Source organism: Solea solea, chromosome 8 (assembly GCF_958295425.1).
Source record: "Solea solea chromosome 8, fSolSol10.1, whole genome shotgun sequence".
NCBI lineage: Eukaryota > Metazoa > Chordata > Actinopteri > Pleuronectiformes > Soleidae > Solea > Solea solea.
This window is the reverse complement of record NC_081141.1, coordinates 468,391-490,163: the sequence shown is the minus strand read 5'-3', so window position 1 is coordinate 490,163 and position 21,773 is coordinate 468,391. Positions and strand designations below refer to the sequence as shown.

At 39.0% G+C, this 21,773-nt stretch overlaps 1 protein-coding gene across 1 annotated transcript in view; it reads left to right on the top strand.

Moving 5' to 3' along the window:
- Positions 1-15,739, top strand: part of npr3 (natriuretic peptide receptor 3) — a 30,624-nt gene extending 14,885 nt beyond the window's left edge. The window contains exons 2-8 of the mRNA XM_058637007.1: positions 11,957-12,079; positions 12,175-12,350; positions 12,976-13,111; positions 13,847-13,941; positions 14,036-14,153; positions 14,230-14,314; positions 14,848-15,739. Of these exons, the coding sequence (XP_058492990.1) occupies positions 11,957-12,079; positions 12,175-12,350; positions 12,976-13,111; positions 13,847-13,941; positions 14,036-14,153; positions 14,230-14,314; positions 14,848-14,959 (845 nt within the window). The 3' untranslated portion in view covers positions 14,960-15,739. The remainder of the gene's footprint in view (positions 1-11,956; positions 12,080-12,174; positions 12,351-12,975; positions 13,112-13,846; positions 13,942-14,035; positions 14,154-14,229; positions 14,315-14,847) is intronic.
- Positions 15,740-21,773: the final 6,034 nt, after the last annotated feature.

Genomic DNA, 21,773 nt, shown 5'->3' with positions numbered 1-21,773 from the left:
CATAAGACGAGTCATAAGTCATCGTGTTGATCTACACCAGCTTCCATATGTAAGACAGTCACATGCTCCATGCTCCTGCCTTTTATCTCCATGATTACCGTCAGCAGAACTCACAGATTTGACATTTTGGGATGTAAATTTGGCAAAAACAGATTAAACACCAATGCTCAGTTCCACAGAAGCAGGAAACACTGTGAACGTCCACTCAGTTCCAGTGAATGTGTGCAGGGCAGCGTGGTCACTCAGCTGGACGGTCACCTGTGTCACCTGTGTCACCTGTGTGTCACCGAGTGACTCGCAGGTTGATCTGACGTTTGCTGTCCGGTGTGGATCCATGAACCATCACCACTTAAAACAACCACGCCCTTTCTCTGACTCGGTCCCACAGTTTGTGAACCACTCATGGGAGAGAAGAGGAGAAAGTGGGAGGAGCTGCTGTATAGATTATTGTATGTAAACTTTGTCATGGTGAAAATCCTCCAGAAAGCAGGTGTAATCCAGGTGTAATCCAGGTGTTTGTCTTTCTGGAAACTTCTTCTATAAGCTGATGCTGCACTTGTGTTGCCATGGTTTCTGCTGTACTGTTTACAAACATGTTGATGACATCATGCACACACACATGTTAATGTAAATGATGAAGCACAAACACAAACACTCTGACTGAACCCAAAAAACAAGTTAGTGGGTGTCGCACAGTGATGAAGTGGTTAGCATTGTTGCCTCACAGTGAGACGGTCACCAGTTCAGATCCCAGTTTGACTGAGGAGTCAGCGTGTTCTTCACATGTGTGTGTGTGTGTGTGGGGGGGGGGGTTTCCAGGTTCTCCAGTTTAGACTGACCGTAGGTGTGAATGTGTGAGTGAACGGCTGAACCTCACCTTTCACCCGACGTCAGCTGGGATCAGCTCCAGCGCCCCCTGCATCCCACATGTGGAGGGTACAGTAGAGGGTGATGTCATCACGTGCATGTGTATAACTGCCCCCTTGTGTTCAGACGAGGATTTGACAGCATTTTCTAATCATTATTGTAAGAAAACTGGGAGTTTCCGAGAAGAGGGAACGCCCCCTGACCCTGGATGTTTTTTTTACTTGATGTGATGGAACACAGCGTGAATCAAAGCTCTACTTCCACGGCTGTAACTTGAAATAAGTTTGAACTCTATAGGAAAAATAAATGATGTCAGACAACTTCAGTGGAGCAGGTGGTTTTTAGTGCATCCACGTCCATGCAGCTCAGGGATCTGAACATGTGTCCTCAAACCACTTCCAACCGGGGTTTATGTGATTGATCTGAGGACGGATCGGGAATGTCTAGACCTGCACAAGTTGCACATTTATTTGTGACAGTCTGACAGACACTAGTGCATAAGTTCTTCAGTGGAGGTAGAACATGAGCCACTCATCCATCACTGAAGACAAACTTGTCCCACTACTGTGTGAAATATAGAAACATAGCAACACGCTGGTGCAGAGAGTGCAGATGAAGGGTTGCTCTCAGGGTCAGACATACCTCATGTACACTGTTGGTCAGTGGAAACAATGTGACATTATCATCACAGTGAGTGATGAGTGATGTTTGTCATTTAAAGAGGAAAAAGTCACATTCCTGAATATTTTTACACAAGACGAGATTTGTTGACCTCAGTTTAACAAATCCAGATATATATCCAGACAGTATCTCGTATACGTACAGTATTACTTTTAGAATTTCATTTCTTTCTCAACCATTTTTAATTGAGCCATTTAAACCAGCTGAAAACGTTCTCTTTTTTCGATGACACGTTTGAACACTATCTTAACTATATCCTTATTAATCTACAGTATTTTTGCACTTTAGCTTGTGTGTTTTATTGTGTTTTATTAATATATGAAAGGCCATAAACATGTAAATGAAAGCATTATTACTTAACTCCCCCACAGATAAGACACCAAACTACTTTGTTAAATAATCTGGATTATAGTTGTAGTGACTTGTTACTGTGAATATAAATTGTGGAGAGTTGTTATTGAGAGTCGTAATAAAGCCACTCCCTCACCACGATGCTGTCAAACCACAAACACATGTGAGCTCACGTTTCTCAACCTGAATTGCGTGACTTATTCACATGCAGCACTTTTGTTGTGAATAGGAAATGAGGGCGATGATGACGATGATGACGATGATGACGATGATGACCATTCCCTGGTTACGACTGTGGTTAACTTAAGGCACCTGGTTAGAGAGCATGGTCTTTCCTCATAGCGTCAACATCCTCTCCCTAAAAACACATCTGAATGTCCTCATAGCTCCACAACAGTTTGTTCTCAAACTGTGGTCTGCTGCCTGTCCAACGTCCCGTAGACGTCATGCCACCACAAGCCCGTCTCCTCATCCCCGTGAGAATTTCTCCTCAAATACTTGTGAACTACGTCATTTTGGAGCCGTTTTAATGACAAAACGTCACGTTAAACATTTGTTTTCCTGCACAGAATGTTCAAATGTAACATTTCCCATGAAATGTCTGGGAGACCAGGCAGCAGTAGACTTCCCGTCATCATCTGTGTATCCTCAACTGACAGGTCAACAAAAAGGTGCTCCGGCAGCTTCTGTGCACCAGGTCTGGCAGATGTAGAGCCCAGGGCTGAACGCTCATAATTACATCACAGATAATGTTTGACTTCAACAACATCATGTGATCACAGCACTTTCTGTGCTTTATGCAACAGTCACGTATAATGTGACGTGTGACGCTAAATGATATGATCGTAACCATCACGATACAAGGTCACGTACTGTATGTGTGTGTGTGTGTGTGTGTGTGTGTGTTAGTCTGGGACAAGTCAGACATGTGGAGTCTGTGTGTCTCACTCATCCAGGTCATGGTGTCTGCAGGCTCCGCTGTGGGGCTGCACACTCGCTCTGAGAACAGAAGCAGCCTCTTAAATGACAACTGGAACCTTTCCTATAGCTGCATGTACTTCCTAAAGACCTCTGTATATACATATATATATATATATGTATACGTATATATATATATATATATATACATATATATATACAGGTATATACAGGTTTTTTGAAGCCTGCTCGGGGGAAGGGAGGTAACATAAACATCTGATGGGAAATCAAAAGGTTATTTAATGATAATTGATAAAAAAAAATAAAAATATATATATATATATACATATACACCATTGATAAAACAAATGAAGAACTGAGGGTATTAAATCAATAAATAAGTAGAATAAAAGGTAGACTTCAAACAAGCTTATGCTGTTCTTGATTTAAAAAACAAAGCCATGACTTTCGACACTTTCTATCCAAACCAAAAAACTGTAAAATAAAACCCGCTAACTACTGCCAAGGTGTGTGTGTCTAATATAGCCTAGCCTCCAATAATCACAAATGACTGAATTAAACATGTACAAAGACGAGGGTTTGAGAGTCTAAATCACCAAATCAAAACACGGTGAGGTCAGCTCTGTGTGAGGCTCTCACCATGTTGTCAAACCACATTGTTTAGACTGCACACAAAACAGATTTTTAAGCATATCCAGGTTGTATCAAGCTTTATTTTTTTGACAGTCTGGACAGCTAAAAAAAACACATGAGATCCTGATTCAAACCACATTAAAAAAATAAAACATCCTGATCAGATTTTTGCAGATCTGTTTCAATCTGAACGTCTCGGTCACTCAGATAGGATTTCAAAGAGTCTTCCCCTGAATGCAGATGTTTCACGCAGCGTCTAAGTCGCATTGGAAGTGATTCACATCCACTTTAGTCAATGTGTCACTTTCCAGTTTCACAACAGTGAAAACATGGCCGCCAGTGTGGCTCCAGGAAAAACTAATCATCTTTCATCATCTCATCATTAAATCAACGCCTTCACAATATGTTTGTAATAGTCTGAAATATTATGTTTGATATGCTTAAACACTGCAAATGTCCTCACTGTGGGACGATAAAGTGGGGACATTTATCTTACCTCATATTAGACTTTGTGTTATCTTGTAAACCACTCATTATCTCACACCAAAGTCACCGTTTCTAGCTTGCAAGTAAACAGGAGCTGCATCATGTGGTAAGTTTGTGTAACTTCGTTTTTAATCACCAACGTTACAAAAGAACAAGTCTTTTGTTCCGTCAGTGTCTGCTGAACTTTTGTATTTTCACTTCATTATAGTGAGTGACAGCAGGTCGTTTTAATGTTCTCACACGCTCACACTTCTTAGTCTCAGTGAAATATTGTGGTGGGATTTTAATAGGAACTCAGCACCAGTCTTTACTTTGTTCTTCTCGTTGCTACTAGAACCCAGTTTTCACAGGAAAATGGCAGCTTGATGTCGTCATTTACAGTGTGAAGCAATTGTATTATTGTTCCCGGTATAAAGTGCTTCATAAATGCAGTTCATCAGAAATGTTTTGTGATGCTGAATCTACACTTTTACACAATCACCTCCTGGCAAATGTAATGCTGCTGATTATAACACTTGCGTTATTCAAACAATATGCAGCCTCTGAACATTATTCATGTGTCACACATAATAATGTAACCACTCATATAGAAAGAGGCTTGCTACTAACGAGGACCAGATTCTGCCTCACTTCATAAGCTTTATTTCAAACAATTACATTTGAATCAAAATGAAATCTGTGTCTGTTTATAATCTGTGAAATCCAACGGGAATAAATAAGAGACTGAGAGAGGTGAGGAATGAAGTGACCCAGCCCCTGACTTCAGTGAGAACAACTGTTCTACACTATTATACAGTTGTAGCACGACTCGGCTCAGTACTCGTCTCAGTACTCGTCTCAGTACTCGTCTGGACTCGACTCGGTTTAGTACCTCCTCAATGTGGGCGGGGTCGCCTTAGCCCGGCTGCACGAAACTGCTGTGACGTCGTTTTATACGCGACACAAACAAACATCTGTTGAGTGTCTGAATCATTAAATGTTGCAGGTTAACTCATATTTTCAGGATTGTAAAGTCTGTCTAACTGATCTACAGCGTTGTGCGGTTTGATTCTCGTGTCGCAGATATTATATATTATCAGCTCAGCTCGCTTGAAACCTCACCAGAGGAGGTACCGACCGTACAGAACGTACGAGTCGATCCCTGAGGTCACGTCATACTGACACACACAGTATAATAAATAATAACATTTTAAAAATAAAAAACATTTCAGCCAACACTGCACGTATAAGCACCTCATGCTTTACTTCTAAAAAAGCCCCTCAGTGTTTTACACGATTAACCACAATATTACAACATGCAACAACCACTTAGGAGGGAAAATGAAGCACCTCACTCACGATTGGTCCATTTCTGATGTTAATCCTCTTGAGACATGCACTCCCATCCTGAGTCTGTATGAAGTCTTTGTGTTTGGAGAGAACTCCCCTCGGGCTCCTGCACACGAGTGACTCGCTCTTACTGTACAAGCACAAATGCATCAGGGCTCAGCCTGAGGGCAGAGACTCCACATGTTAATATAAGACCAATCAGCACCAGTTAGCTGATCACGAGGATTCCATTCGTCTTCCTCTCTATTTCATGTCATTATTAGGATCACACACACATGTTTGCATATAGGCTAACTTAACTTTTCAGGTTTCTGTCCAGCACAGTGCACTGGACACACACTGTGGGCACTCTGCACCATGTGCTGCCCCATTCCTCCGTTCATTTGTAACTAGCAAAAAGGAAAACCCAGAAGCTTTCAAATGTTGCTGGCTGCAAGCACTGCCCCATGGAATGGGTTGCAGAGCATACACAGGGCCAGTAGTGTGTGTAGAGCCCAGTGTAATTAAAGGGTGCTATAGTGCTGGCAGGACTGAGGTGAAGTTTGTCCCACTGACTCAAGGGATATTTCAGGAGGTGTGTTTAAGTGACAGAGTTGTGAGGAATGTTCCAGCAAGACTCTGAATCTTCCTTATTAACAGGGTTAAAGCTGGGCTTTCTGTTTGTGGAGCTGCTTGTTTGTTGGTTTATTTATTTGCAATCACAGGGAAACTAAAGAGGAAATTTATATACAAACAGAAAATCTACAGAATAGTTAATTATATACTTTCCCTGTGTATATGTGTAGTTTATGACAAATCCGAGCTGCAGTGAGAATCACAGCTGTGTAGCACTGAACTGTTCACTCTCTTTGGAAACACATGGATAAATAAAGGGGGAATTCGAACTATGGAGAGAATTAGTCTGTAACTGCACTGACTCTCTCTCTCTCTCTCTCTCTCTCTCTCTGTCTGTCTGTCTGTCTGTCACTGACCTGCTCCTTATCTTTGTCTGCAACAGTCAAGAATGTGAGGAGGAGATACTTGTGTTGATAGTTCACTAACACATGTGGAAATGTACTCTTCAAAGTAACTCATTACATTACAAAAGAAGTACATTTTCTACATCACGCTATTGCGTTGTGAGAAAAGTGAGTCATTAGAGGTTGTTGTGTTACCACAAATAAAAACCTCTTTGATGAATGTACCTGCTTTATCTCACCAGCAACTGTGTGACACTCCAGGACACATTCCTTAGTTGCATGGCCGTAATCTGTCCTCACAAAGGACTGGAGACGTCCCTCTCAGCTGACCAGCTGCAATAGAGCTGATGTCAAACAACCAAGGTAACGTCCTCTGGAGACAACACCGCTGTTCACCTCTAGAGACGCGTATACTAGACCATACATTATGTGGATACATGTTGTGCCAAAACAGTCAGAGACAGACTAGGAGAACATGTGACCAGATCCCCACAGATCCAGAGACACAGTGGAGGTGAATCACTGCTATGAAACGTGTTCACAGTGAGCAGAAGAAAACAAACACAAGCAACAGATTTCATGATTAGTTCTTGGTAAATCATGGACTCAGACTAGATTTATCTAGAGCTAGTCTGCACATGACACTGCCCATTGCCAATGCTTAAGGTATGCTACGTTATGTTAGCACGACACTTACCCTTCCAGTGACAGTAGACTCTAGAGTTGAACGTTTGTCTCAAAGCCAGATTGTGTCTGTTTGTTTCTCTCCAGGCTCTTGTAAACTTTCAGTGACTCTCTGGAGTAAGATGAAGAGAAGTTAATCAGAAAGATGTTTCTGAGTGTTTCCAGTTTTATAAAGATATAATCTGTCGATCTCTAAGGATTTAAAGTGTGCAGTGAACTCTGTCAGGTTGAATCCAGCACCCGTTTCTGCTGCGTGTTAGGACGCCAACATAGGAGTTCATAGAAACTCAATCATGAGATGTCCTGAGCTCTTTTTATATTAATAAGCATCCATACATGCATGCATTTGCTGAATAATAACATATTTGTCCATTTCATGTTATAGCAGGGTGAGTAGAGCTTTAATTTGCTTAATTAGTTTCCTGTCTCTGTTTTTCTCTCTCACTCATGCTCACACACACACACACACACACACACACACACACATCTGTACAGTCAGACTCATTAAAAACATTGTTGTGTTCTTGCTAACAGACGTGACATCAGTGTGTATTTGAATAAAGGGTGGGGAAGTCAGAGCCAGTCTCATGTGGTCACAGTAAACTCATCCAGGACGCATGTTAATGCCAGGTGTGAATGGTCAGACTTAGGTCTGTCTGCATATGAGAGGTTTTTCCTATTGTTTATCTGAATATGAATAAATATACATAAATACATATATGATTCATAAAACATGTTACTCTTTAGGTTTCCACACAGGAAACATGAAGGCTTTTCCCTTTCCAAAAGATTATATTCATATGCAGAGTCTGTTTATCCAGATTATTGGACCCATCTGCCATCATCGTGCTAATATTTTGGGTCTTCTTGTATCAGCAACCAATATCCAGGCCAGACTTTCAGAATAGAGTTGCAGTTTCGAGACAATATCGACAATATCTACCATCTGTTTGTTTCTGACTCATCTCTAAAATCTAATTAGATGAATCTGTAGGTAATCAAAGCTCAAATGTGATTGGTGAAACTAGAAGGCTTCTGGTCACCTTCTCAACATTTACAGTGGATCATGTGACTTTTATTGAAAAATGACTTTTGTAAATGAATATCAATTCACATAAATGGAAACATTGTGTATTAATAATATAATTAGCCGCCAACAGTTTATCTGGATTGTTGCCATGTGTGTGATTGGCTGTGCAGTGCAAAGCAGCAGCTGCTTTAGTTTCTCTATTATGAAGGTGCAGTCCGGTTATGGGGTTGTTCCACAGCTTGTGTTGACTGCTGCTGATTCTGTTTATCTGTTGTATCAGACAGGCCTGAGATGAATGACTGGAAAATGTGACTTCATGCCCTCCATGTGTAGACACTGCGTCTGGTTCCTCATCTGTGCCACTTTGGTATGCTGATGACTCACTGTGCACCCCAAAGTGAGGTGAGGCACAGGAGAGGGTCTCTTCATGCCAAAACCACTGCAGCATGGTGGACGCACTCTGGTTCTGAGCTGTCCAACATTTACCTTTGTGCAGCACCCAATATTCAAATCAATGTTCCTCTAATATCTCAGAGGGGTGCGCAGTAAATCACTAAAACAATGTCGTCTCAGTGTCTCAAAGGGACATGCAATGTTAAGTTGAGCCAATTAGATGAAACAATAGTGGCTAACATTGTTGCCCCACGGTAAGAAGGTCCCGTTTACTTCCACAGACATGCAGGTGTGAATGTGAGCGTGAATGCTCGTTGGTCTCCTGCAGGGTGTGACCCCGCCATATTCCATGTACAGTTCTAGCACTAGTCGGCTTGACTCCACTCAGCTGCGTGAAATCGCCGTGACATGGTTTTAGTTCACTGGATCCTCTGGTCAGAACGCCTGCACCTCGTCGACGGACCACAGCAGCCTCGTGTTCTCGCTCTTGCCGGTTTTATAAGACGCTCAGACTCTTCCAGTGATGACACTCTCCGACCAATCAGTGGCCAGCAGTCTGTTGACGTCACATTTTAATGTCAGCTCAGCTCTCTTGGGCCGAGTCGTGCTAGAACTCTATCATGGAAAAGCGTCATCTGTCAGCTGGGACTGACGCTAACACCCCGCGGTAGGAAATGAATGAATGAACATGCAACGAGAAGAGCTCCCAACAACAGTAACTATGATCACAACTGGAAGAGGAGCAAAGAATAGAAACATATCTTTGTTGTTCATGTTATTTCCCTAATGTGCAAATGAAGAGTCTGCAGTCACCACACTGCTGCCCCCTCACAGTTGAAAAAACATGATCACTGCTTCATAAATCTCCACCAGAAACCACAACAAATCCACATTAATGAAGCTGAAACCACAGAAACTAAAATAAATCATTGATTATCAAACTTTATTTGTATGGCACCTTTCATACAAGGATTGCAGCTCAAGAAAATGAATGAATGAATGAAGGAAAACATAAAGAATATTAATACAAACCATTTAAGCATCTCCACGATGGGTCAAATGACTGTGTGATATTTGACGCCATTATTCTTCATTCTGTCACTAGCGTTAGCTTTGATCACACAGATTATAAACATTTTTAATCAGATGACAGCATTGAATATTTCTGTGAAATGATATAAAAAAGAAAGATTGTGTCATTGGTGTGTCATGTGTGTTGCATGGAGTCCGTCAGCCTTAACTGGAGGTGCCGGGTGTCTGTTCCATCTGCCAGTGCTAATTAGAGTGATGTTCACTGGGAAGCCAGACTCTCACTCACAGATCCACCGTCACACTTTGTACAACTAGCACCAGGCTGTTAGTAATTAGCCACAGAGAGGTCTGTGCTTATATGTGCACATCATACGTGATGGTGATGATTCATTTACATCGACGGGCATTAAAAACAGGGCCGTGAAAAACTGCAGACTCCAGTTTCTCTAGCACCTCCACAGGACCACTGACAAACACACACATCTCAATCTGAAATGAATCATCATTTACATGAGAACACAGAAGCAAAAAGAATCCAGAAAGACAGATGAGATCCGGATCAAATAAAACACACAACACACTGAACAAAGGGATTTTAAATACACTCAAGACACACAGGAAGCAAAGCTGGAGGAATAGCACTTTAAAATGCCACTTCTTTGTCGTCTTCTTTTAATATATTATTATTATTATTATCAATAATAATAATAATAATAATTATAATGATGATAATTCTGGCAGACTGTGCACTGAGAGGTATATTACTGCCCTCCACAGTTTGAAGTCCTTTATCAAAGCTCATCACATGCTCTCATCTCCTCAGTCTCATACTCTTCTTCATTGCAGTTCAAAGTTCTTCATCGCAGCTCAAACTTCTTCATCGCAGTTCAAACTTCTTCATCGCAGCTCAAACTTCTTCATCGCAGTTCAAACTTCTTCATCGCAGCTCAAACTTCTTTATCGCAGCTCAAACTTCTTCATCGCAGCTCAAACTTCTTCATCGCAGTTCAAACTTCTTCATCGCAGCTCAAACTTCTTCATCGCAGTTCAAACTTCTTCATCGCAGTTCAAACTTCTTCATCGCAGCTCAAAGTTCTTCATCGCAGCTCAAACTTCTTCATCGCAGCTCAAAGTTCTTCATCGCAGCTCAAAGTTCTCCTCCTCGTTTGTTAATCTTTCTGGATGTTTCCTCTCTCTCTGAAAGCTTCTCTCGTCTCCACTCCCCCACCATCCTCCCCATCGCAGCTCAAAGTTCTTGGACACAGTGTTTTTGTCACTCATGAACTCGTCTCTATGACAGGAAACACAACATGCTTGGCATTCAGATGTAAAATTCTTGACCTTTGACACCTTTGCTATCGGCAATGGCAACGGGAGCTAGCATGTAAGTAATGTTAACAACAGAGTGAAACCAGTCTGAAACACTTCTGAACTCTGTATGAACAAAACTCTCAAACACCAAAACTGTAGATTCACCTGGTGCAAAAAACCTCAAACCATTGAACTTCACTGAGACAGTCGGCAGTACTGTAGATACATGCATTAATGTTGTGAATAAAGAACATTGTTGTCAGTGTGAAAACTTACGAGAGCATCACACCAGTAATCCAGTTGCACCTCATGCCTCAGCACATCCGTATATTCAAATAAACTTCACGATATCCATAATGCAAACGTTACCTCTTCCTGCTTTGAGCATGGAGCGTGAGATCGATGTGTTTCCTGAGCAGCTCTGGGTTTGATGTTGTGGGTTGTTGGATCACAGCATGAGCCAGATGCATCACTCTCACTGTGTCATTCACACCACTGGGTTAGGGCTGTGGGTTAGGCTTAAATAAGTGCGGATATCTGAATTACAATCCAGGTCAAAAGACTCAACAGATTTTAGCCACAATCCAAACCGTCTCAGGTCTATGACATGTTAAGAATATATGGACTATTTTATCTCACTGTTAGACGACCTTTCCCAACAGGTAACGGAGGTTTGTGTCACCTTCACCAAATGCCACTGAGAAAATCAATGCCTTTGTTTGGATTGAGCTGTGACACTAACTTAGTGATCAAAGCAGCTCCGGCGTCCTGTGACCTTAAACTGCAGCTTCTGTCAAAGGACTTTGGTGTTTGGAGTGAGCGGTTTATAAAGTGACACATATTTCAGTCTCTAACATGTTCTTCATGTCTCATGCACTGAAGCGGAATCTGCTTTTCTAGTTAATTGTATTTTTTCCAATATCTCAAAATAATACTATCAATTATAATAAAATGACCTGTTTTACTGTGATATTATTACTAGGTATTTTTATTTACTTCTTATATGGTTGAAATGATGAGAATCAGAATACTTTTATTATTAATGTTGCATATTGGTCCATGGGAAATGACAGCTGCATTTGGTGAGCTCGCCCCATGTGAAGGTTTAATTCCAAAACCTAAACATGTTAGACCATGTGCACATGATCACTGCTCAGATTGTGGTTGTGATGCATTTTCCATCATTGATGAGTTTCACCCTGGTCTTACCTCCTTCACATGTCTATTACGCACAGATTGAAACATTGTCATTTGTCTGCAGTGGTGATCATGTGCATGGGAGCGGACAGAATCCGAGAGATCATGCTGGCTGCACACAAGCGACGCTTCACCAGTGGAAATTATATGTTCTTCAATGTGGAACTCTTCAACGCCTCTTCCTACGGTAAGTCGTGATGATGTGAATCCAGGTGGAGGCAGCATAAAACTGATCATGATGAATGTGGAGTCTCTCATTCTGTCCCTTTTAATACATTCTAGGCAACGGCTCTTGGAAGAGAGGAGATAAATACGACAGTGACGCGAGGCAGGCCTACGCCTCTCTGAACACCGTCACACTGCTCAGGACAGTCAAGCCTGAGTTTGAGAACTTCTCCATGGAAATGAAAACGTCCAGTGAAAAAGCCGGACTTCACGACTGCAAGGACTGTGAAAGTGTACGTGTCTTTGTCTCACACTCGTCTACAGCGTTCATTCATTTCTACTGTGAAACATTACTGACTGATGGAGGATCATTCATTCATTTTCTACCACTTTATCCTCCACATGAGGATTATGGAGCTAATCCCAGTTGACCCAGGGTGAAGGGCGGGGTCACATCCTTGACAAATCACAGGGAGAACATGCAAACTCCACTTAGAAAGGGTCACAGTTCAGGATCTCCTGGTGGTTGTTAGTTGGTTGGTCAATCTGGGGGACAACCTGTCTTGCTTTTCATTCACTCATTGTCCACCACTTTATCCTCCACATGAGGATTATGGGGGGGCTGGAGCCAATCCCAGCTGACACAGGGTGAATAACTGTGGGAACCAAGAGCTCAGTGTGTGGTCCCAGTCCTGCTTTTCTGCCTTCATCTCCCTCTGATTAAAAACACCTGCTGAAAACTGGGATCATTTTGACTGGCTGAGGACATTTGACGTTCAAACCTTTGTCTTTTTGCTTCTGTGTTTTACAGGTTTCAGACATGGAAGTCTTTATTAGACATCGACTGAAACCTGTAATTATGTTATTCAGAGCTCATCGGCTACTGTACATTGTTACATTGTCAATGTTTGATCGCAGGTCAACATGTTTGTCGAGGGATTCCATGATGCCATGCTGCTGTACGCCATCGCGCTGCATGAGGCCATGAAACATGGATACACGAAGAGGAACGGGACAGAGATCACTGCTCGCATGTGGAACAGGACGTTTGAGGGTAAAACACTGAAATATCAAAATAAGATAGAAGAAGAAATAATATATTTGTCACCTTTATTAACATGATGTGAACACAGAGGCTGTGTGTTGTTACAGCTGCAGCCGTCTTTGCACATCATTGCATTTCAGAAATAAGCGTGTGCAAATATTTGTGTACGTGTGACAACGTTTAACAGATAACTACATATGTGTGTGTATACATATATATATATACACATATAAAAATAAATATGTATGTGTATGTCTGTCTGATTACTAAATCATTAAGATATGATGTCAGTGATGTTCACAACATCTGTTTATTTAAATAGTCCATTTTAAAATAACTAAAAACCATTTTGCCAACTTGTATATTTACATTATCCTTAACATTTCCAACAATCATTTAAACTTCAAGCACACAGTCTATTTTATTTTATTGTCCTGTTATTATTATGTTGTCCTCCAGAACAGATGTGGTAGGAAGTCAGTGAATATAACTAAACATGTTTAGGTTAACAAAAAAACACACTTGTTGAATATTACATACATTTATACACATACACAAAAGAGGAAGTCAGTAAAAACAGACCCACTGACGACTGAACATCATTCAGTGAACAGGTCCTAAGTCTGTCTTTAAAATTCTTCTTGTTATAATTTGAAAGTGAAAGGTTTTTGTTTGTAGTAGAGAGCAGTTATTACGTGGTTTGGAGTGAACTCCTGCTCTCATTGTTTTCACCATGGTGGACAGGTATCGCAGGACAGGTGTCCATGGATGTTAATGGTGACAGAAATGGAGATTTCTCCTTGATGTCCATGACTGATGTTGAGGCAGGAACTTATGAGGTAACACTGTGATCTTCCCTGTGATAACAGATGATAGTTTTACTGTAAGTCGGGACATTTCTCTGAATGGTAACATGCTTACTGGATCTTCCAGGTGGTAGCCAACTACTTTGGAGAAAATGGAACGTTCCAGCTGCTGCCTGCGTTCAGCACTGAACATTTCACTCTGAGAGAAAAACATATACCGCACACAGAGATGGCGGATAAATCATGTAAGTAAACGTGTGCTTCTGTTCATTCAAAGCTCTGCTGTATGTGAAGGATTTAATGAATGCATGTTTTAAACAGGTGGACTCGGTGTTTCAGCCTTGACTGGAGTCATAGTGGGAGCTGTTCTGGGAACTGCTTTGCTTATAGCTTTCTACTTTTTCAGGTAAATACGATGCAATACAAGCTCATATAATTTGATACAACACGACACAATGTTTGATTATTAAACGTTATAATATAAAGGTGAAGATCAGGTCTGATGTTTGCATTAATGATGCACGGCTTGACAGATGAGGTCAGGCAGGAGTCTCCGTCGACTATGATGTTTGCAGATGATATTGTAATCTGAAGTGAGAGGAGGGGACACATGGCGAGGTGGAGCGCTGCACTGGAGAGGACAGGAATGGAGGTTAGAAGGTTTACCTGTGTGTGAATGACAGTGAGACAGGTAAGGAGTAGAGGTCGAGAAAGTGGAGTTTAAATAAATACCAACAGTGCACAAGAGAGGTGTGACAGAAGGACAGCAGCACAAGTGAAAGGGAAGGATGGAGACAGGAGGTGGAGCTGGAGGTGGAGGTGGCAGAGCTGAAGATGCTGAGATTTTTGTTGGGAGTGACCAGGATGGACATATTTGAGGGACAGCTCAGGTTAGAGATAAAGTAAGAGAGTTCCTCAAATGTGTTGATTCCTCTGCAGAAAGAACTACAGGATCACAATCGAGCGCCGCTCCCGCAGCGAGGAGAACGACACCAGGAAGCACCGTCAGTTACGAGAGGACTCCATCAGATCAAACTTCTCGGCAGCGTAATGAGCAGTGGTGGCAGTCCCTTCACAAACAATCACACATCTGAATGTGACCAAAGACTGAGATCTTATTGTGTTTGTATCCTTCCGTGTTTTGACTAATTGTAACTCAGGACAGTTGTAACAGTCACAAAGCACCACTTTCTTGGACGTTCCTCCATACAAAGGTATATGATTGTATTGGTGTATAGAAAGCTTTGGCCATAAGGAGATGTTGTGTTTTTGATCTTCAGACGATGGTTGCCATGACTGTGAATGATCCAGGACAGACAGTAACATGCACTACAGCACGGTGGGTGAGGTCTACTGTACTTTTGCCTTTCAGGTTGACAAATAGAGGCTTGATGTGTTTAAGGTCGTAAACAAAAATGGCAGAGCAAAAACTTGATACAGCTGGAGTTAAGTGACTAAAAAGGGATATAGGCTAGATCTATATCTACATGTATAGACTATAAGCTACTGATATTAAGCTACTGATATTATAATGTTTTCAGTTTCACTTTGTTAAAATCCAGCAGCCTCCGTTCTAACTGAGCACATTACTGCTAAATAAAAACCACCGTATCACATATCATCTTGAAAGTACATCTCTTTTATAAGTTTATAAGTTTATAATGATCTCGTCTGCATACATTCCGTTTCTAAATTATTAAGTTTTTATAAACTAATGTGTTCCCTTCATAAAATGAACTGTGGTACTACTTTCTGATGAGGCATATTTTTACAGAATGTGCTTCATAAATGCTTAATAAATTCTTCAAATACATGAGTTAAGAACAACGTAGGACGAGCTGTGGTTGTTTTGTCTCATTCATCAAAATCATCTTGCTTAAATTTGTTCTTAAGACAGTTCCCACGTTAGAGGGTTAGGACCACATATGAATATTCGTTTTGGAAACTTCTGAAAAGCCAGAATTCTAAGAATAAAGTCAGAATTCCAACATTAATCTCAAAATTCTGTGGGAAAAAAGTCAGAATTCTGAGGGGAAAGAACTTAAATCTCAGAATTCGGACTTAATTTCTCATTCTGAATTTCTTCTCACAATTCTGGCTTTTTTTTATTTCTTACTATGGTTTCAAAAATATTCACATGTGGCCCTAATCGTCTTCCATACGTTCCTCACTGCACCTGATTTTTAACTGGACCATAATGTTGAATAATGAGATCATACATCATAAAATATGAGGTTATTTGAAATTCTGTAATGTAAAATTGATCCTGTCAGGGTCAAATGTGTGTGACTGTGCTCTGAGTTGTGTCTAGATTGTATTAAGAACAAATTTCACATATGAATATGTTGGTGAATTTCAGAATCGTCTTGGAAACATTGCAAGTTTGGCTTAAAGTTATAGTGTGAGTGTTTTAAAGTGTGATTCTATGAGTCACTTCCACATTGTCAGCATCTTCCAAGAAGCAGGCACATGCTGTGGAAACATGTCTGTGAGCAGGGACGCCATAAAAACTCATTTTAGCAACTTAACAAAAAGTTCACCTTAAAACATATGCCAGTTTATAGATATATATATATATATATATATATATGTCCTCGGTTTGCTGCTGTATCTCATCATTAGCCTTTTCCAACAGGAGACTGAAGTTTGTGTCCCTGTGTAAACCATTCACTCCTTTGCACCAAAGAGATTTTACAACACAGCTGAGTTTAAATCTATTTTGACTTGGAAATTCTTTAGTTTTTTACCCAAATGACACAACATTTATAAACAAAGCAGCAGAAGACCACCAACGACTTTGTCCCTGGTAAAATCACTGACTTTGGTGCAGGATAGTGAGCTGTTTATAACGCAGCAGAAACATTCCAGTTGCTTTTCTAACAGTCTTTATTTTAGTTTGACCTAAGTGACATATAGACCAGAAAATTCAAACGTTATCTCTATCTATGGAGAGCAGTTCATAAAGCAGTAGAACATTCAGTTTCCAGTTGAAAAGGCTGTCCAATGGTGAGGTCAAAGGGCAAACACATATCATGTATCCTTTGTTAGGTGAGTGGAGAATTAGTTTTTTATGTCCCACCATAAAACCCCTTCAAAAAGTATCTGACAACTGTCTGAATTATCATTTTTAATAATACATTTTGTCATTTTGTCTTCAGAATGGCTGGCAAATGAGGCCCAGTGAACCAAAGTACAAGAACGACCTTTTCTTATAGTACCAACCTTTGGTTCTGTGACCTGATGTTGTTGGAGGCTTTTACACAAACAACAAACTAACTGTGTTGTTTCTTATTATTTATCACAACACAGTCATTGAAGAAGTGATTGACCCAATGACCACAGCATAAAGGATAAGTTATAATAATATAATAAAGGATAAGTTAACTGTTACTTACTGAGGCATTGATTATTAATGTGTGTAATACTGCCAACATCGTTATAAATATTCCTTATCAGAAAGTGGAACAGTAGAGACTGTATGAAACAAATCATTTCACTCAGCATCAGTGAGCTTCAGATATATATATACATATATATATATATATACATATATACATAAATATATATATGTATATATATATAGTCTCTGTCCCTGAATTTAAAGACAAGGTTTTTGTAGAAACAAAATAAAGACAATGAACTTGGTAAATAAGCGTCCAAGTCTGCTGTTGACTTCATGTGTTGGGGGAAAAGTATATTCTGACAGTAAACAGATTTATTGTATACTCAGTGTTATTCAGGAGCACCACATGCACTTCCTTTATTTAACCTTCTGTACAATATTACAATATTACCACAATGACTCTTGGTATCTGGTATAGCGACACTAATGTATTTAAATTATTTCATGTTATTTATAAAATCAGTATTTCAATTTTCTCTCTGGATTTATAGACATTTCAATTAAACGATCTTCACATGATTATTTCAGCATACACACACACACATCAGTTTCCTTTTACATGGAATACAGTGTGTATGAGTGTTCTTTTAGTGCTTTGTTTTCTTAGAAAGTTTATTTTGATCATGGTTTAGTCAGGATTACTTTTAATGAGGTTTAGATTATATGAAGTCATGTCGATATTCAATGTGTAATTAATTTAAAAACATAACAGATTGTTACCGACCATCAAAACATAAAAGGACAACTATGTAGGATTTACAGTGTAACACGACAAACCCAATGTAAGACGGTAATAAAACAATTAAATAATCTATTATTCAAAAATATATATATTGTATTCAATTTATGTTGAGAGTGGACCTTTAACTACCCTTTACACTAAGTTTTAGGGGCTAAGAATATGAACTGCTCACAACATATATTACATTTGTGTGTGTATTACATTTGTATCTGCATAGATCACAGAACAACCAAAAATAGAATTGCTGAAATTACAATTTGAAGAAGTAATTTTTCAGCCCTGTTTTTGTTTCATGGACACTTTAAGATACTTTATTCAAAGTTAATGTGCTTTGTGTTTTAAGTTTTTCATTTCCTTCAAAGCTGTGCAGTCATTCTGAAAGCCTAACATCCACAAAGTTAAGTGTCTTTGGTAAGGAGGGAACAAATTAGACGACGCGCAGGATTACACATTCACTGTGGTCATGAGTGGATTATTGGTGGCACAGTGAGCATCTAAAGGCCAAAGCTTAAGTGTTTTTTTGTAGAAAACTTTAACCATTGTGAGATGTCGAGGCATGCAGGTCAAACGGATTCAAGATGGAAAGAACTGTTGAATTTTTGTGGGAATTCAGATATCTGTGATGTAATAGCTAGATGGAATTATTTCAACAACTGCAAATAAAATGTTTTTAAAGAGTGTTAAAAAAATGTCATTAGTTTGTTTTTTTTTATTTAGTTTGGACTTTTTTGTTTAGTTTTGTTTTAAGAGCAGGTTTACTAGTTTTTATTCATTTTTATTATTCGTAAATGCTTAGTTTTAGTCTAGTTTTACTATAGTATGACTTTTTTGTCACATTTTGGACTATATACTAACCTATGACTTTTTTGACTGATTTTGGACGACATACTATACTATGCCTTTTTTGACAGATTTTGGACGACATACTATACTATCACCCTTTTGACTGATTTTGGACGACATACTAACCTATGACTTTTTTGACTGATTTTGGACGACATACTAACCTATGACTTTTTTGACTAATTTTGGACGACATACTATACTATGACTTTTTTGACTGATTTTGGACGACATACTATACTATGACTTTTTTGACAGATTTTGGACGACATACTAACCTATGACTTTTTTGACAGATTTTGGACGACATACTATACTATGACTTTTTTGACAGATTTTGGACGACATACTATACTATGACTTTTTTGACTGATTTTGGACGACATACTATACTATGCCTTTTTTGACAGATTTTGGACGACATACTATACTATGACTTTTTTGGCTAATTTTGGACGACATACTAACCTATGACTTTTTTGACTAATTTTGGACGACATACTAACCTATGACTTTTTTGACTAATTTTGGACGACATACTTTACTATGCCTTTTTTGACAGATTTTGGACGACATACTATACTATCACCCTTTTGACTGATTTTGGACGACATACTAACCTATGACTTTTTTGTCACATTTTGGACGACATACTAACCTATGACTTTTTTGACTGATTTTGGACGACATACTATACTATGACTTTTTTGACAGATTTTGGACGACATACTAACCTATGCCTTTTTTGACAGATTTTGGACGACATACTATACTATCACCCTTTTGACTGATTTTGGACGACATACTAACCTATGACTTTTTTGTCACATTTTGGACGACATACTAACCTATGACTTTTTTGACTGATTTTGGACGACATACTATACTATGACTTTTTTGACAGATTTTGGACGACATACTAACCTATGACTTTTTTGACAGATTTTGGACGACATACTATACTATGACTTTTTTGACAGATTTTGGACGACATACTATACTATGACTTTTTTGACTGATTTTGGACGACATACTATACTATGCCTTTTTTGACAGATTTTGGACGACATACTATACTATGACTTTTTTGGCTAATTTTGGACGACATACTAACCTATGACTTTTTTGACTAATTTTGGACGACATACTAACCTATGACTTTTTTGACTAATTTTGGACGACATACTTTACGATGCCTTTTTTGACAGATTTTGGACGACATACTATACTATCACCCTTTTGACTGATTTTGGACGACATACTAACCTATGACTTTTTTGTCACATTTTGGACGACATACTAACCTATGACTTTTTTGACTGATTTTGGACGACATACTATACTATGACTTTTTTGACAGATTTTGGACGACATACTAACCTATGACTTTTTTGACAGATTTTGGACGACATACTATACTATGACTTTTTTGACAGATTTTGGACGACATACTATACTATGACTTTTTTGAGTGATTTTGGACGACATACTATACTATGCCTTTTTTGACAGATTTTGGACGACATACTATACTATGACTTTTTTGGCTAATTTTGGACGACATACTAACCTATGACTTTTTTGACAGATTTTGGACGACATACTAACCTATGACTTTTTTGACTAATTTTGGACGACATACTTTACTATGCCTTTTTTGACAGATTTTGGACGACATACTATATTATCACCCTTTTGACTGATTTTGGACGACATACTAACCTATGACTTTTTTGACTGATTTTGGACGACATACTAACCTATGACTTTTTTGACTAATTTTGGATGACATACTATACTATGACTTTTTTTGACTGATTTTGGATGACATACTATACTATGACTTTTTTTGACTGATTTTGGACGACGTACTATACTATGACTTTTTTGTCACGTTTTGGACCACATACTAACCTATGACTTTTTTGACTAATTTTGGACGACATACTATACTATGACTTTTTTGACTGATTTTAGACTATATACTAACCTATGACTTTTTTGACTGATTTTGGACGACATACTATACGATGACTTTTTTGTCACATTTTGGACCACATACAAACCTATGACCTTTTTGACTGATTTTGGACGACGTACTATACTATGACTTTTTTGACTGATTTTAGACTATATACTAACCTATGACTTTTTTGACTGATTTTGGACGACATACTATACTATGCCTTTTTTGACAGATTTTGGACGACATACTATACTATGACTTTTTTGACTGATTTTGGACGACATACTAACCTATGACTTTTTTGACTAATTTTTGACGACATACTATACTATGACTTTTTTGACTAATTTTTGACGACATACTATACTATGACTTTTTTTGACTGATTTTGGACGACGTACTGGGTTAGGGTTAGGGGTTAGGGTTAGGGTTAGGGTTAGGGTTAGTCACATTTTTGGGTTTTGTCACATTTTGGACGACATACTATACTATCACCCTTTTGACAGATTTTGGACGACATACTAACCTATGACTTTTTTGTCACATTTTGGACGACATACTAACCTATGACTTTTTTGACTGATTTTGGACGACATACTATACTATGACTTTTTTGACTGATTTTGGACGACATACTAACCTATGACTTTTTTGACTAATTTTTGACGACATACTATACTATGACTTTTTTTGACTGATTTTGGACGACGTACTATACTATGACTTTTTTGTCACATTTTGGACGACATACTATACTATAACTTGTTTGACTGATTTTGGACGACATACTAAACTATGACTTTTTTGACCGATTTTGGACGACATACTATACTATGACTTTTTTGACAGATTTTGGACGACATACTAACCTATGACTTTTTTGACTCATTTTTGACGACATACTATACTAT